The sequence below is a fragment of the Haliotis rubra genome, unplaced genomic scaffold, assembly GCF_003918875.1.
Source record: "Haliotis rubra isolate DU_JTF1 unplaced genomic scaffold, ASM391887v1 Scf1911, whole genome shotgun sequence".
Classification (NCBI taxonomy): Eukaryota; Metazoa; Mollusca; class Gastropoda; order Lepetellida; family Haliotidae; genus Haliotis; species Haliotis rubra.
This window is the reverse complement of record NW_025765905.1, coordinates 1,519-19,430: the sequence shown is the minus strand read 5'-3', so window position 1 is coordinate 19,430 and position 17,912 is coordinate 1,519. Positions and strand designations below refer to the sequence as shown.

Below are 17,912 nucleotides of genomic sequence, written 5' to 3'. Positions count from 1 at the left end.
GAAAAATTAGGGTAATATAATGTCCGTTTAAGGGAACGTTCATTATTTATGGCTTTTGTTACATTTTATTTATCTATTTATCTATCTATCTATCTATCTATCTATCTATCTATCTATCTATCTATCTATCTATCTATCTATCTATCTATCTATCTATCTATCTATCTCTCTATCTATCTCTCTCTCTCTCTCTCTATCTATCTATCTATCTATCTATCTATCTATCTATCTATCTATCTATCTATCTATCTATCTATCTATCTATCTATCTATTTATTTATTTATAAAGCTTTATCCACTGACAGTTTTACAGATACCATAACCTTTTCTATTCTTTATGAAAGAATATGTTGATTAAAATGTGATTGGACTGAAATTTTACCCAAAATAATTATTCCTCTCCTGCTCAAACTACACAATTGAATTACGTTTTGACTAAGAATAACAATTCTGTTATATACCAAGATGACATTTACACATCAAGTAAGCTTTAATTACGCATAATCAGGAAGAACCCGAATGTCAAAGATTCAGACATTTTTCCAACAATTCAGATTGCTAATTGACAAAACTGAAAAAGGCCCCATTAATAAGATTTTGGAATAAATGTTTTATGATTTTGAGTTTATTGTAATGAATAAACACTTCCCCTTGCCCGATACTGATAATTACAGCTAAAATCTGTTTGTTTTGTTTGTAAAGCAACTTTTAATGCATTTTAAAATTTGCCTTTTTTTTAGTTTGACTGTAACTTTTCCTAAATCTTAGTTTACAAACTTTCATCCATTCACAATAAATAACGAATGTATAGGCCACACAACAATCAATTATTACTTTCACTTTTCAAAAAACCTGTTTTTAATACTGGCAATTATCGTAATCAAAATTCAATGATTTTTCGTTTTTGAAATGTTAAATGCTTGCTCTATCAAATCATAAAGGTTATTTTTTGGAAAGAGTTGAGAATGTTATTTCAGACAAAATTAATTGGTAGAAATAGAGGGTGGTGCTTGTTTTATGCACAGATGTTTGTTTGTTTATTTATTTATTTATTTATTTTGATTGATTGATTGATTGATTGATTGATTGATTGATTGATTGATTTTTCACTCTTTTTGAGGGGTGGGGGTGGTGATGATTTTAGGGGGGGTCACCCGCTTTCTTCTGGGAGGTAGGGGTAGTCGTGAATTTTGTACACATGTACCCGGGCGGGGCAGCAATTTTGTACATAATTATATTTAAATTATAAATATACAAATTAATGTGAGTGCGAGGGAGGGGAGTGGGGGGGCATAATTGTATTTGTACATGGGAGGGGGGTCACTTCCTTTGTACATAAATTTTAAGTTACTCAGATTGTACATGCTTCTCCATAAAAAAACATCAAACTCCTCTCCCCCCTCCCCCTTGTGATTTTTGTTGGACTTAAGTTTGTACTGCCAAAAGAAAATTAGCTTCCTAATGCTATTATTATCTCATTGAAACTGTATGGTTTTACACCACTTTTAGCAATATTCCAGCACCAGAAATGGGCTGTACCCATGTGGGGAATCAAAACAGGGTCTTCTGGGTGATGAGCGAACATTTTAACCACTAGCTATAGGCTAAACCACCCCCTCCCCCGAGATGATTGTGAAATGTGACTGTAATACTTGTATTTATATCATAGACTTGGTTATTGTTGGATTTTAATCAGGTGTATGGTTTTAAATTATTCTTGTAACACTTGAAAATACTTTAAGGAATGGGGTGTAGGGGATGCTTCTGTTTATGTAAATATTTTCAAATAGCTACCTTGGTTTGTTTACTAGTTCATATTTTCACAAATATGATGGGTGTAATGTTCAATGCCATATACATGTAACCTCCACGTATTGACACATTTCAAGTTGGTGAGCCAATGGCATTACTTCAATTGTTTGTAAGAGTCTTTTCAACAGACATAAAGATATGTGTGTGAACCAACTTAATGAGTTCGCTACTACATATAATTACATTTCATAGTATTCTTCTTGCCTGTCCCGTTTCAGACAGGCTGCTCTGTATTTTAGTAATAAAACATCTTTAACAAAACTCATTTCTTTTTGTCATTTTATGGGGAAATCTGACAATGGTCAGGTTTTATCTGGTCAGCTGATGCTCTACAACATTTGTGAATACACAAACAACTAACACCAGGATTTGATGGATGTCTATACATGGACAGAAAATGTCCACTGTGACATGTTCACCTTGCACATGCTTGCCTATGTTCAGCTGCATAAACTTATGTGATGCCACAGGCATTGGTTTGACTCCCTACCCCAATGCAAATATATAAAGTTGATGCCCTTGATTGGGATGTGACTGGTATGATACTGATAGAGGCATCATAACCAACTATTTGTCATTTCAAACTATTTCAAAGATGTCCCAAATGTTTAAACTTCTGATATCTTAAAAATCACATAACACATTTGCATGTTTTACCTTTAGTAAACTGTGCTAAAGGTGTCCTGTATACATTGCTTCTCATGCATACTGTATAAGCACACCTATATTTCAAGTTTAGACCAGACCAATTCTATTTCTTGTTTTACGTATCCTCCGGTTGTATTTTTTTCAAGAATATGAAAAGAAATAAAAGTGAATTTTCTCCGCTCAAAAAACAAAATCCTTATGTTTTTATTGGTCAAAAATGGAAACTTACAAGAAATTCTTTTGAGGACAAAAATATGTAAAACAAGAAATACATTGGTCTGGCCTTATTGATAAAGAACATGGCACATAACCCAAGAATTGATTACCAAACACCAAATTCAGTTCCAACAGGGAAGACCTGCAGACAACCCTCCACCCTGCTAAAAGACTGAGTATGGGTTTACACCACTTTTACCTAAAAGAGTAAAATTCACACTCTCTCAAATTTTCTAAAGTTACACACTCACCCTGTGTGCATAGTGGTAAAAAAACAGGCTCTGTCACCACGAAGATGTATTATATTTTATTTATTCTACAGTTTATGAATGTATTGATTGATTAAAGTAAAGTGCAATTATGACTTGACAGATTAACAACAATCATCTAGAATGTGGGTGACACATAACAATCCCTTCCTCTGTCAAACTCTTTAAGACAATGATACATAACTGAGAGAGAGAGAGGGAGGGAGGGGAGAGAGAGAGAGAGAGGGAGGGAGGGAGAGAGAGAGAGAGGTGTCATCAATTTTGTATACATGCACTTCACGGTGTGTTTTCATGAAGGAAGAGGGGTGGGGTGGGACTGTTATTCACATTGTACGTGCTTCTCCATAAAAATCATCATCACTCGATCCCAGACCAGCTATCCATTATGAACGGTCCCTTGCAAATTTTCGATCGAACTTTTAACAAACATTTGAATATTGCTATATTTTCTTTAATATTTATAAATGGTAGTATGGAAGGAAATGCTGTTTTTGTTTTGTTGTATGGGAAAATGCACTCTCATTACACGCAATTCAACTTTACACGACTCAGCAGAAGTAAAGACACTTCCGTGTTCAAGAGAGAAATAGTGCGTACGAAACACGTATGACGTGGTCACATAAGCTCCGCCCACTCATGTTTATTTATAATTTCTGTGCACTTAAGACCATTGTAGGTTTAAGGGCACAACATACGCAAATAACCCTTTTGTCATACCTAACATAACTACCAAGATTCATTCAAGTCCATCCATAACTTTTTTTTAGATATTATTCATATTTCCCATTTACCTAGCATTGCGATTATTTCCAAAGTACCTCTGTGTAAATGTACTTTAACATACACTCTTGAAAAAGAAACGCAAAATAACATATGAAAATAATTGAAAGTTTGTACGCATATGTCAAATTAAGTATGTTTTTAGGGTTGAAAATTATTGTTGGTATGGTTTAAAAGAACATGCGTGAGCGAATGCAACCATAAACGATTTAGAATGGCTTTATCTGTCATGATTGTCATGATAAGCTTGAATGTTATGGAACATAACCAAAAGCCGCAATTATTGTTTTTCACGTGCAAAGCATGAGTACAACCTATGACTATATAAAAAAAACAATGCATCTCGCAAATTCATCCAAGACCCTTGCAAACACTGGATGAGAAAATGGGACGTCTCAATGGTGCCGACCGAAATATTGCCATTGGACGAATCAAAGAGTAGCGAAGAGCTTCAGTGTTCATCCCAGCACAATAACTCGTTTGTGGGATCTTTTTGTGCATTCCAATTCGACAAGTGATCATCCACGACCAGGAAGACTGCGAGTCACTACACTAGCCCAATATCGCTACATTCGGGTAACCCACCTACGTGACTGCCATCGTTCCGCCCGGAACACAGCACAAGAACGATTTGGAGCCCGGAGAATGTCCAACCAGACAATCAGGAACCGTCTCCGAGAGGCAGGTATTGGGTGCCAGACGTCCAAACGTTGCACCCACTCTGACACGATGACATCAACGTCCGCGAGTCAGGTGGTGTAACACTGTGCAACCTTGGAAACTGAGGCACATTATATGGTTCAGAGAGTGGTATCCCCTCAAGCGACGTGGCGGAAGACAATGTGTCTACAGAGCACGCAATGAACGTTTTGCACCCAACTGCATCAGGCAAGTGGACAGATTTGGTGGAGATGGTGTCATGGTTTGGGCAGCCATCTCATACACCTGCAGATCGGAAATGGTGCTCGTCCAAGGCAGTCTAACGACCGCTCGATATATCGACCAGATTCTCTGTCCTCACATGGATCGCCTTGTCGACCGCCAGAGGGAGCTGTACCAACAGAACAACACCAGACATCACACAGCACGTGCTACAGTGAACTACCTGGCCAATAACAACACAAGTGTTCTCCCCTGGCCCTCCAGATCCCCGGATCTGAAACCAATTGATTATCTGTGGGATCAGATCGATGAACGTGTACGTCAACGTCGTAATCCGCAAATGACCCTTCAACAGTTGCTCAGCATGCTGCAGGAGGAATGGAGAATGATTCCACAACGAAACATTCACAACTGATTCGATCTGTGTCAAGGGGGTGCCATGCAGTTCTAGCAGTAAGAGGTTGCCATACAAGGCAGTAATGTCAACGCCACCTCGTGGACAGCAGTAGTGACTCTGTTGACTGTCATTCTTGTGAAATTTGCACGAGATACCAATGTATTGCTCTACATAATTTCAATGCTGTACCGTTTATTTTCGTTGATTTACATATAATTGAATAAGATATTTCAATATGATATTTCAATGATATTTTGCCTTTGCGTTTCTTTTTTGAAGAGTTTACTTTCTTCAACATCTAACTGATTTGCCCTGGGGACATACCCAAGAGATCCAGTAAGTTTCATTGAAATCCATCGAGTAGTTTTTGAGTAAAGTTGCTTTACAAACAGCAATGAATACATACCCTTTGCTACAAACCTTCGGTTTTGGCAGAGGTAACTATTATGATCATAGTGATTATTATGCATACATATATTATTGAGATTCATGATATATAATTGTAGTTGTAAAACACCCATCACATGGTATATTTTGATAACTACATGCCTATGTTGTGCTAGGTATATAAAAATATGTTTTTCTCACATTGGTGTTGCAGCTCGATTATGGGTACCGATGTTCAATTACCCAAGAATGACACTTATAATCATCCGATATAAATGGAACCATGTTTTTTTCTGAATCCATATGCAATACTGATTACAATTATCAGTGGTTCCAAAAACTTAACATGCACTTTTCACGGAAAGCATATGTGCTACATAAGCCCCTGCACTAAATACTGTCAAATTTGTACCACTGTTTAAGTTAATTGTCATCAAATGAATGTGAAACGTCAATATTCTTCAACTTGGCATACATACATACATACGCACGCACGCGCACACGCACACGCACACACACACACGTAAATGCAAATGCTGATATGCCCATAGCAGCGAGCGAATGAGTGAAGATCTTTGGTCACCTCGGCAGTCTTTAAGCCATATCGTGACTAAACATGTCATGACATAATAATAAAAACCAGTCGACAAAGGACTAGAATGTCACAGATATAGATGTAAAACTGGCATGTAAATCTGAAACTACATGTATTTACTACTGAGGACAAAGCAATATGAAAACTGTCCATAGATCAACAATAACTGAAGGTTGATACAAGGTATTCGTGTGTATATCGTGAATGGCCAAAAAGACAATCACCTAGGTAATGAAGCTCAAGGTGCATCTTAGTTCCTGCTCGAGTAAATTTAGCTATAAGTCACATATATAGATAATACTGTTTCTGTCAAATTTGTACCACTGTATAAGTTCATTGTCAATGGATGTAAAACGTCTCTTTGTTCATTAAATATTCTTGGACTACGTCTGGTAGCCATTTTGTTTCTTTTGCTGATGAACTCGGGCAAGGGCAGTCTTAATAGTAAAGTCTATTGATAAATATGACTTGTAAGTTTTACCACAAATAAACGATGATTATTTTAATTACTTCATTTGTCTGTAAATACGACCCCTGGTTGTATCAAACCCTTCATGAACTATTGAGTGCAATGAACATCATATGATACATACAATTCTGAATGTGTTAGCTAATGTAATCATTCAAATCTACTCGTTCGGAACGTTGATTTGACCTTCATTGTGATGCCTATAAATGCGTTCCTAAGTGTTCAAATGGTAAGGAACCAGGTTGTTGCACCTTTACTGATATTACGAGTCACTAAGAACAGCACGACACATTGCAGGGCTATTTACTCTCTGGTAATGTCTATCTGCGTAAGGCAATTTTAATGACATGTTAAAGGGTAATTAAAGCTTGATATAACTGTGTCTTCTGTGAATGTCTAATAAGACGACTGGGTAGGTGTTACCGCATGTCCTGGCCGAGAATGAACCATCCTCACTAGGCCGGGATAAGGGGTTCCGATATCTACCACTGGCTTGGCGGGGCACTATTACCGACTTGAGGCCTGTGCGGGAATACTTCCTGTATTAACTAACTCACCAACGAAAACGAACTGAATCTTATAACCAAATATTTATTGGTATACAGAGTAAAAAATATTACAAAATTATGGTAGACACCTCTTCCTTTTAAATATACTGTGAATAAATATCACCGGATGTTTAAGTCTTGCACATATAACACTTGCAATTATTGCATGTCCAAACGTTGCATGCACGTGATACCCCCGTGCTTGTTGCTAATGCTGTCAATGATCTGTTATCCTCAATCATCGTAGCTCACAACAGTCTCCCGGCCACATGGACCGCCAATATAACTGAGGGTACGTGTATTGTAACTGTGAGAATTGTGATGACAGTGAGCGATAAACCATGCATTCTCTTGAGACCATGATGCCCCATGTCACTGATGTCATAGCACGTTGTAGTGGGTTGTGCCAGGGTCCCGATTCACAAAACGTTACGACATTCGCAAGCCTATGATAAACTGTAGAGTTACGACAGGTCGTAACGTCACGAAAGCTTTGTGTATGGGGATCCAGTTCGTCCCTGATCTTCTACTGATTGAGTTCAATCTTGGTCTGAAGATCACCGTGACATAATTCTAACTGAAGGCAATGCAGGACCCGGCCCATGTCCTTCCTCCGTCCGTAGATTACCGTTACATGTTCTCCCAGTCTACGCCCAGGACGCTGATGACATCCAGACGCTCCATGTCCTTCCTCCGTCCGTAGATTACCGTTACATGTTCTCCCAGTCTACGCCCAGGACACTGATGACATCCAGACGCTCCATGTCCTTCCTCCGTCCGTAGATTACCGTTACATGTTCTCCCAGTCTACGCCCAGGACACTGATGACATCCAGACGCTCCATGTCCTTCCTTCGTCCGTGGGTTACCGTTACATGTTCTCCCAGTCTACGCCAAGGACACTGATGACATCCAGACGCTCCATGTCCTTCCTCCGTCCGTAGATTACCGTTACATGTTCTCCCAGTCTACGCCCAGGACACTGATGACATCCAGACGCTCCATGTCCTTCCTTCGTCCGTGGGTTACCGTTACATGTTCTCCCAGTCTACGCCCAGGACACTGATGACATCCAGACGCTCCATGTCCTTCAGTTTGATGACCAGGTCGGCAACAGTAGATCTAGGATGTGTTGAGATCCAGTCGTTAAGAAGAGCCCCACATGGGTCTCTGGGGCAGCGAAATGTGATCAGCTCAACATCGTGTGACGTCTTTCCAAGCATTCCTAACACAAAGGAAATACGTATTTATGTACACATATCTACACACATAAATGACTTAAGTTTGTAATCTATTTTATTAATTCTCTTACCATTTACATTCAATATTGCTTACGTTAAAGTTCGGCGAAAGCGTGTGAAATAGCACGAACTCCCCGTTATCTGCATTAACCATAACCATGGCCTCTAAATGAATGTTAGGTGACAGAGAATGGATGCATATAAAATATATGTTTGACACGTTGGTGTTTGAAGCAACATTTATGGTATTTTTACTATTATTATAGGATATTTATATAGCGCACATATCCAGGCATCTAGTGCATGCTCAAGGCGCTGGTATTTTTCCCTCGGTCATTGGATTTCAATCTCAACGGCACATCGTATTATGAATCTCAACTCCCTGGGAACTATGCAACCACAGGAACCCGTTATCGCCATGTAGGTTATACATAGACCATAGATCTACATGCCCCTCATATATATAATAGAGAATCTCACCCAGGTGTTACTACTGATATCAATTATATCAACACGAGTTTATAAAGTTACAAATATCCGAGGCTTGCCGAGGATATTTTAACCATTATCAACGAGTGTTGATATAATTGATATCAGTAGACACGAGGGTTAGATTGTATTTATCATCAAAAATCATTCTTCATTAGTTTTCAATGAAAAATGTACGTCTCTCAACACTGAACTACCATTAGACTTACAGTGCAGCGATGTCATAGCATTGTGACGTCATCAAGTTGATGACGTCATAGCATTGTCAGGGCATTGTTCAAATCTACTGTCAAAACGATATCTCCTAGGAGATATCATATGATCTTACACAATATCTCCTGTTGAACACAGTTTTGGATGATAAATAGAGAATTCTATTTATATATATGATGGGCGTATATAGTCTATGTTATAACCTACATGGCGATAACGGGTTCCTGTGTATGCAACTTTTGCAGCCACTAGGCGCACCGAGTTATTGTGGCTTTCTCATCCGAACGAGGTACCCATTCACAGCTGGGTGGACTGGGAAACATATTCACAGTGCTTTGTCCAAGTTCACTGCACGTTGCTGTCCTTTTTTGTGTAGGTGTTTGCATGTATTCATGTGGCCACCATCTGGTCATTTACCAACGGATTCGTGGGCACAGGGGGTTGTGTATTGTACACTAGGGTTGTGACAACACTGAAAGAGTCTGCACACAAAGTTGACTGCAAGGTTTTTACACCCGGTCACAGGTGGGCTCGATCCCGACACCTAGACCTCTGCTGGATCACTAGCCTGGCGCCTTAGGCAGCTCACCCTCCGCGCCAAAATAACGTCTTCCCACAGGACAGACAACACAGCGGGCGATCTCTTGCAGTGGTGCGTGATTAAACTGACAGATCAAAGTGTTCGACACTTCGTACAATATCAGTCCTTATCATTTTAAACATGTATAGTAAACGCTGCAAATAAAATGCTGGATCCTGGACTATAATTTCCACAATGTCCAGCAGAACACGAAATACAACTCACATAATTCTAAAACCATATTTACGATGATTTAATTTGAATGTGGGTGGAGAAAGTAACTGGCAAGGGATTCTGTTATCCGTAAATTCGCTTGTCCGGACAAATATGTTTCATGTTGTCATATTCTTTAGGGGCTGAAAGGGCAACTGTGGCCATTAGAAAATTGCCTATCTGAATTCAGTTAGATCGCAATGGTGGATGACAATGTCAAAAAAGATATTCTTACCTGCCAGGTATCGCCAGTCCTTACCCAGGGCACTGGGAATATTGAGGTAGTCACACACCCGTCCCGTCACAACATATGGGAGGTCACTCAGTCGTGTCGTCATGCTGCAGCCTCCAGGAGGAAACACTTGCCGCTCTTGCCGGAGCACAAGTGATGCCTACAGTCAATGAGCGTAAAGCGTATGCTAATCAATAGCTAATGTATATGATATAGGTGAATATCTAATCAGTTTCCTATTCTAAACGCGAAACAACAAGTTAGCTCTCATCACTACAGTATTTGATATATACTAGCCACATAAAGAAACTATGCATTGTCAAAGTATTATCCCAGTTGATAAGTACGATGACAATGACAAAGGTACATATAAACTTTAATGAAGAGGATGATGAGACCATAACAAGTCGGGAGAATTTCAATTGAAAAGCCAATCACAATGACGTCACGAGTCCACAAGCGGGACAGGGGTCAAGCGACCATGTCACAAGCTCAATAACGGGTATGTCCAGCATCGGCATTGAGAACACCAGTGCGTCGACGACGCATAGAGCCTATCAAACGTGCAAGGAAGGCTTGTGGGATGTCACGCCAGATTCTCTCAAGTTCTGTTGCAAGGTCAAGGACGTTATCTGGCGGATGAGGAAGACGGCGTAGACGTCGATCCATCTCGTCCCTAACATGCTCTATCGGGGAGAGATCCGGTGAATTTGCAGGCCAAGGCAGTAAGTCAGCGTTGTGGTGTTGCACGAAATCCATAGCAACCCTTGCCGTATGAGGGCGGGCATTGTCCTGTTGGAAGGTTAACCCAGGGCCATGACGTTGCAGAAAAGGAATTGCCACAGGTCGAAGAGTCTGATCCCTGTAGCCCACACCAGTTGAGTTGCCCTGAACAATAACCAAAGGAGTTCTTTGGCGTTCTGTTATTCCACCCCAAATCATCACGGAACCACCACCAAAGCGATTCCTCTCCAAGACACAGGCCTGTGCATAACGTTCTCCCACGCGTCTATAGGCACGTTGACGTCCATCACTACGGGAAATGTTAAACCTGGACTCATCTGTAAAAACAGGATAGGCCGTATGGCGGGACGTCGTGGTCTGATCCCGTGATGACGTAAATGTTGTCGAACTGTGTTGGGGTGGATACGACGAAGTCCTGGGATGGTTCGGGCAGTCATCACTGCAGTCTGAAACCTGTGGCGAAGATGGGTCACCCTTATCCATCTGTCCTTTCTTGGCGTTGTTACACGTGGACGTCCAGAACGTGGCCGATCGATGACGTCATTTGTGTTCTGGTAGCGTCTCGCCAGTGCAGAAATGGTGGTCCGGTGGCAGTGGAAATGTGCAGCCACTTGTCGTTGAGACATTCCCTCACGGACCATCCCAATGGCCTCATGACGTTGTGCAGACGTGAGCCTTGGCATGCTATGCGTTGCAATAGCCGTTTAATTTTTTTGAACGATCGCATGGGCAGGGGTTGAGCTTTCAAAGTGACAGTATTGTGTGGCATTCATTTGCTCTGTTTCTCTTTCCCGGAATGCACGTGCAACAACGTATTGCACGTCTCAAGGAGGAACCCACTAACGTCACGGAACATGGCACGTGCATGCATGTTGGATACATGTCACTAATCTTGAGTTTAAATCCTTATGTGTCTACACAGGTTTGATAAATTTAGATTTTAAATTTTTGTATGCACAGTTTCTTTATGTGCCTAGTATGTATGCGGATACGTATTTCAATTCACCGGAAGTAGAAGATAGTTTCACTACAGACATATTTCCCATATGATGTTTCTGACTGTTACCTTTTTCCGTTTCTGACAGCCACCTTTCTACCACGGCACCAATAGTGTTTTGCCCTGACACAGTCAGTGTCTCCATCGTGATCGTCATCGTCTCCAAGTGGCAGGATATGAAAGCTTGTCTGTAATAGATATGCGATAATTGTCAATATCCAACTTCGCACACATGTAAATATAAATCACAAATATAAACAATACTGTTTCTGTCAAAACTGTACCACTGTATAAGTCTATTGTCATTTAATGAATGTAAACCATAAATATTCTTCAATTTGGCATACATACATATGACAGTAAATACAAAATGCTGATATGCCCACAGCAGTGAGCGAGTGAGTTAATATCTGTAGTCACCACGGCATTGTTTCAGGCATATGTATACATTCATGACATACACTTACATAATAAATCCTGTCGACGAAGGGCAGTTTAAACAACTAGAATGTCACAGATATAGATGTAAAACTGGCATGTAAATGTAAAACTATCTACCACTGAAGACAAAACAATATGAAAACGGTATAGATCGCCAATAACTGAAGGTAGATACAACGGACCATGGGGATTACAGGACGTTCCAGCATGAAGCCTAGCTAGATTTACACCATCACTGGGCGATTGTGCTTATTTATTTACAAAAAAAATAATTATCAAAACCTTCAAACAATTCTATTTCTATAAAACAAATTGATGCTTACACGAAAACTGACATTACTAAAAGATCCTTGGCTGTTTTCACATTGAACTATTTATCCCTTTGTGATGGAAAAGTCACAGCAGAACATGCTTGATCGAGATTCTTTCATCACAGGGGATACAAAATGGAGGATCCTCACCCTTTAATAAGTATTCGTGTTTATAATCGACATCGTCGCATAAATGACCTTTTCCAACCTGGGCTGACAGCCCAATGAGGTGTAACCAATAGTTGGCGTAATTTCGTTTTGTTTATTTGGTTTACTTCGCCGTATTATATCTATTTGTTGAGTGCTGCTTTAGCTGTAGCACCAGCCACCGTGTTACCAGAAATTTCATTATGGCGTGGTAACCAACAAAAACGATGACGTATTGACCAGTAACAAGAACGTTAAATAATTCAATAATTCCAGTTATCCACATTAGAATTAAACGATAGTATTATGAAACATGCAATGCAGCCTAACCTACCTGGTGTTTCATATCCTGGTGAGGTGGTTCGCATGGACACTCAACCCCGAGTTTCAGCTTACATTTGGCAAAAGTCTCTTTCACAATTCGGTTTAATTGCTCCAGAGAAGATTTACCATTTGAATATAATCAACACCAATCTCACAACGTATAACGATTCTGAGGAACTGCTTTGTCAGGTGTTGGCACAGATTCAGCATCAAAGCTTGAAGACGTGTTCTCACACGTAGCTTCAGGAGATTCGTCTCGATATTTTGGAGTACTAGAATCTAGCATCTCCAGTTTATAGCTGAACTTGTCCCTGTAAGAAAAGAGTGCTTTTGTCTGACACGCGTTAAGGACTATGCTTTGATCGTCTGATATAATACTGTCATCAAATGCGGCACATTTGCAAACAAGGCGAAGGAATGCCGGGAGTGGAAGAGCAGGCACACACTGGACAAAAAATATGTGATCGTTGCTTGTATCGGGCCAGTAGTTATCTGGCAAAGGAAGTGCCTCCGGTAGCAACGCTGGAATGAGATACAGCCGATCTCGCATCGTCTGACTTGATTTTGTTTGTATCTTGCAAAGTAGATTGAAACTTTCTAACAAATATGCTGCTTTCTCTCAATCCCCCAAAGACATCTATAGTTTGATATGAGCCTAGTATATTTTCTCTGAAGAGCCTCTCGGTACATATACCGAATGTTTCTAAACATTCTAATCCTCAAGTATGTGCCTTTCACGCTGAGACATTTTCGGCACAGTTATCAGCTGACTTAAGATCTTCACAATGGTGTGAGGATTGAATATGATGAACTCACGCAGGATGTTGTCTTTTGAAATGTAAAGTATTTCTCCTGTATTTGAGAAGAACTTTAGTAGTTCTTCAAAATCTTCTTCCGATTCAATAAGACAATCATTTTCTTTACATATGTCATAAACGTCTTCATATTTTTTATACATATCCCATCCTTGCGAAATTTCTATGAGTTTGAAGAAGTAGATGTACTTTATTGGGTATTTCTTAACGTTAATGTATCTTACTTCCCTCAATATTCTCCTCCTCAGATTCAAGTGATCGCTATCTTTATCATTTCTTACTGAATTCTCCACAGGGAATAGAGGAGTGTCATCGTCATTCCACACCACTATGTTGTGGAACTGTCTTGGCAATGCTTCCTTTAGTCGCTGGCCTAGTTTCATGATCACAGACTGATCGAGGGATGGGTCATTTCTGTGAGTACCAACAATGAAGACTCTGATGTCTGGATAATCATGGTGGACATAGATAGAGTAAAGCCATTGAAGAAGATATGCAAAAGCTAAGTCAAAGTCTCTTGAAGCGTCCAGCATACTGAAAACGAGAAGGTACATGCACTGCCCAGTCATGTAAAGGTGATGAGCGGTGTAGTACAGTGGATGACCCGCAAAGTCACGGAGCACCAGTTTTAGACTAGTGTTTATTACTCTCGCCTCGATAACCTTACTTGGATTCTTGACAGGACAGGTTTTAGTCCCTGTTGCCAGGTTATTCAAAATTTCAATAGTCGCTACAACAGACAAGGACATTAAAACATAATTCCAAGAGACGACTGATAACTTCCAATTGAATAGATAGATCATGAATGTTCCTGGAATGGTTCCAAGAAAGTGACGAATAAATCGACGACATCTAGGACTGTCTGTGATGCTTTTGATATATGTGTTTATGATACAGTAGGTATTTTGTCCTGTCGAGAGCCCAACTGCATGAAAATGCCCCGTACCTAATCCACACATTAAGAGAAAGGCATAGTCTTCTGGTGGTAGAACGTGTATTACTATGGCTAAAAGTGGAGCTACAACATATAACAACACAGACCTGTAGTTGACAGATCCAAGTCCTACGTAACACCCCATAATGAACATGTGAAGACGAGGAGACAGGAATAACTGAGATGGGTCTTCTCCAGTCGTGTGAGGTGGCTGAGCTAGACAGAAAGTGCAGACAATACCTACCCCAGTGACATTCCAAACGAAAACGCCACACATGTTTCCCCAATACCGTAACACAAAAATCCTATGAAAATGGCACATGTTGAACCAAATTCGATTTCAAATTATTGAATACCGTCCCACCAACATCCCATCTCAAAAGCGCCTCACAGAGAAGGATCTGGTGGAATATTCCTACTGCAATTCCAAATCCTTCTCGTATCCCAAAAGCAAGACCAGAAGCACCAAAAGTCCACTTACAACAATTCCCACCCAGGATATCCCTCTCCAAGCTTTGCATTGAGACAGCACAGAGAAACAAACCAAGGATAAGATAAGTCACAGCCGCAATTTTAGCAAAACACACAACTGGTGCTACAACCTTTCCAATGCTGAACCAAGGGACGTTTTTCCTTTAGTCTTCCTAAAACATGTTTTCCTAGGATTGCATCAAACTCTTTCTCGTTTGACATGTGGATATCCAGCTGAGACCAGGATGATGCCGGTTGTACCCCTCGACAGTTTCCACCAACTCGTGATCAATGCCAACTTGTGCTTTCCTCATCCTCTCTGAACTCCTGCCATGCCAACATCTTCCTGAGGCTGGTCTTGCCCCTGGGTCTCTCCCGGCCCACAATGTTGAGGATGATGACCCTGTAGGGAGCGATCCTGTCCCTCCCGGAGAGCCTCCTGCTCGGCCTGCCTGCCTTCTGGCCCCATGATGTACTCCATGCCAGGAGTGATGCCCATCTGGTAGATGGCTTGATTCTCTGCCATCATTCATGGTAAACGCGCCTTGTAAAGTAACCTGAAAAATAGTAACAGAGACATCAGAAGCTCTTTCTGGAAAGTGTAATGATCAAAATATATAGAAATATATGCAACATGTACTTTATGTCATTGCACATGTATTAACCCATAATGTGTTTACATTCCCCATATATTGGTAAATGGCCGATAATAATAATTTTTCACAACGGGCATACTCCCTGAATGTTGAATAACACGTTGACACATCGGCGGTATACTTCTAACGTCTGATTTAACATGTAAATCTAGAATTGAAAAGTCCTGTCAGAAGGCAAGACAGAGTGTTAATTCCCTTTAAATGCTTAGGCTAAATAACACTGACCTACATCCAGCTACCAGTGTTAAGATATGGCAGAGAATGATTCTGGAAAACAAGTTTTTATGGCTGTGACTATTGTTTGATGATTAAAGGCAGCAACTTTGGTTGCTAGAAAACACACAGCGGTGCTTTTCTTGCCCGCACTGTCCAGGGACTAGATAAGAGATCTCCGTCTGAATCTACTATTGTAAACTTAGGATTGTGGACCATGATTGGCTACATTGATAAAAAGTAACCCAGTTCTTTGGCTCTTTATGCAACACTCAGTTGTGACAATGTCATAAAACACATATATTCCCAGTGATTCCATGGCTAATATACCCGAAAAATCAACTATTTGTGGAGATCTCCAGTCTGTTTTGTGCAAATACAACCTTAGAAATTACTTAAATACTTACTTATACAGTGGTTCATTTCCCCAAACACCAGTGGAGACGAGAATTATAAAACAAACACGTACAAGAATATGAAGAACACATGTGGCGCAACAAAGTATCACTTAATGCAGGACTGTCTCGTTACATGCGAGCCTCATACATCACTGACATATCACATACTTTGAACTTAGCATTCTTATACCCTGAACACAGAGCAGCCTTGCAATTATGTTTGAAACTTTCATCACGAAATAAAATCTCAAAAAAGAATGTTTGCTTTGTAACAAGCACGCTTATGACTATGACAACCATGTGATACTACACTGTGAAAAAATTATTAGGTCTCCGGAAATAACTTTTTCTCATCTCTGATTGATCTACTTTGATGTTGAAACCTATGTAAATTTTGAAATGTTGGAAGACGACGAAATGCTGTCAACTCCAAGGTGCAGCTATACACAGTTCACACGATCCCTAGTAGTGCGACACATACCATGCTGTCATTATAAACTTTGCAAACTATGTCCATCATTTGAAAGTCAAATATCTTGAGTTTGTATTTTAATGGAGGCACAAGTGACGCCATCCCTTTGTGAATGCGTTCCTGTACATATCAATTGTCAACTATGAATAACATTGTCCCGGTTTGTAAATACTAATGTGTTGTATGTTTGATTGAATTAATGTATCAATAATCTTCGGATTGATTTCTGGAGGAAATAAAGAATCTCTATATCTATATATATCTCTTTGCGTCTTTGTCCACAGTAAAGCTGACATCCATTAAACCTTACACAAAATATGAAGTCCAACTGAGACCCAATATCAGGATCTGAGTTTCCGTGCCTTCGTGGCCCTGCATACACTACCATCTGATACACAGACAATCATTTTGTGCTGTTCATTAAAAACCCACCTGTATGAGTAATATGCTCATACCAATCACACAAACATACAAATTATCAGGCACGTTGAATCTTGAAGTCGACATGACTTCATGAATATGTATGGAGATACACTCATCAAATTTCAGAATATATTTATCTTTATTTATCTTCACTCTTATATGAAGTATGTTTACTTTATTCTCCAGCAGCAGTCTCATCTTTTTCAGCCTTTACTCTGTGAGCACTCAGGCTGGACTGATATTGTGACTAGAACAGGTGAGGTAGGATTTAACAGCGGCTTACTCCCCGGTAAGTTAGCCGAGCGGAGATTGTGTTTCGGTATTATCGGCCATATGTCAACATTTTCGCTCCGGAAGACATCAGAAAAGAAGACTACACAATCATTATCTTGCTGCCACAAGTAGACAGAAAGAAAAGATATTTCAGTAAACATTCGTGTGTGTTGCAATCACCTCTGCCACCAGTATTTCAAGTCCTAGTGAGTATTTCAACCCGGAATGTATCATCAGGTTACCTGTTAGGATGACATGGATGAAACCTAAATGTTGTCAGAAATGGAATATAGAGGGAAACTCCCGCCATTGGGTATGAGTTG

General features: G+C 40.1%; 1 protein-coding gene and 1 long non-coding RNA gene across 3 annotated transcripts; both read right to left on the bottom strand.

Moving 5' to 3' along the window:
- Positions 1-2,426: 2,426 nt before the first annotated feature.
- On the bottom strand, positions 2,427-16,117 carry LOC124274528. Its single transcript, XR_006897970.1, has 3 exons — positions 16,106-16,117; positions 15,310-15,316; positions 2,427-2,697 (listed from the first exon to the last, which is right to left on the bottom strand). It is a non-coding gene; the product is annotated as an uncharacterized LOC124274528 (long non-coding RNA).
- Positions 7,885-10,309, bottom strand: LOC124274527 (myeloid differentiation primary response protein MyD88-A-like). 2 transcript variants are annotated; one of them, XM_046709890.1, is made up of 3 exons: positions 9,974-10,309; positions 8,088-8,227; positions 7,885-8,007 (listed from the first exon to the last, which is right to left on the bottom strand). In XM_046709890.1, the coding sequence occupies exons 1-3, from the start codon at positions 10,074-10,076 to the stop codon at positions 7,954-7,956; spliced, it is 297 nt and encodes a 98-aa protein (XP_046565846.1). In that variant the 5' UTR covers positions 10,077-10,309; the 3' UTR covers positions 7,885-7,953. The 2 variants fall into 2 exon arrangements, with proteins under 2 accessions (XP_046565846.1, XP_046565845.1); XM_046709889.1 differs by lacking the exon at positions 7,885-8,007 and having other exon boundaries at positions 8,014-8,227; positions 9,974-10,305.
- Positions 16,118-17,912: the final 1,795 nt, after the last annotated feature.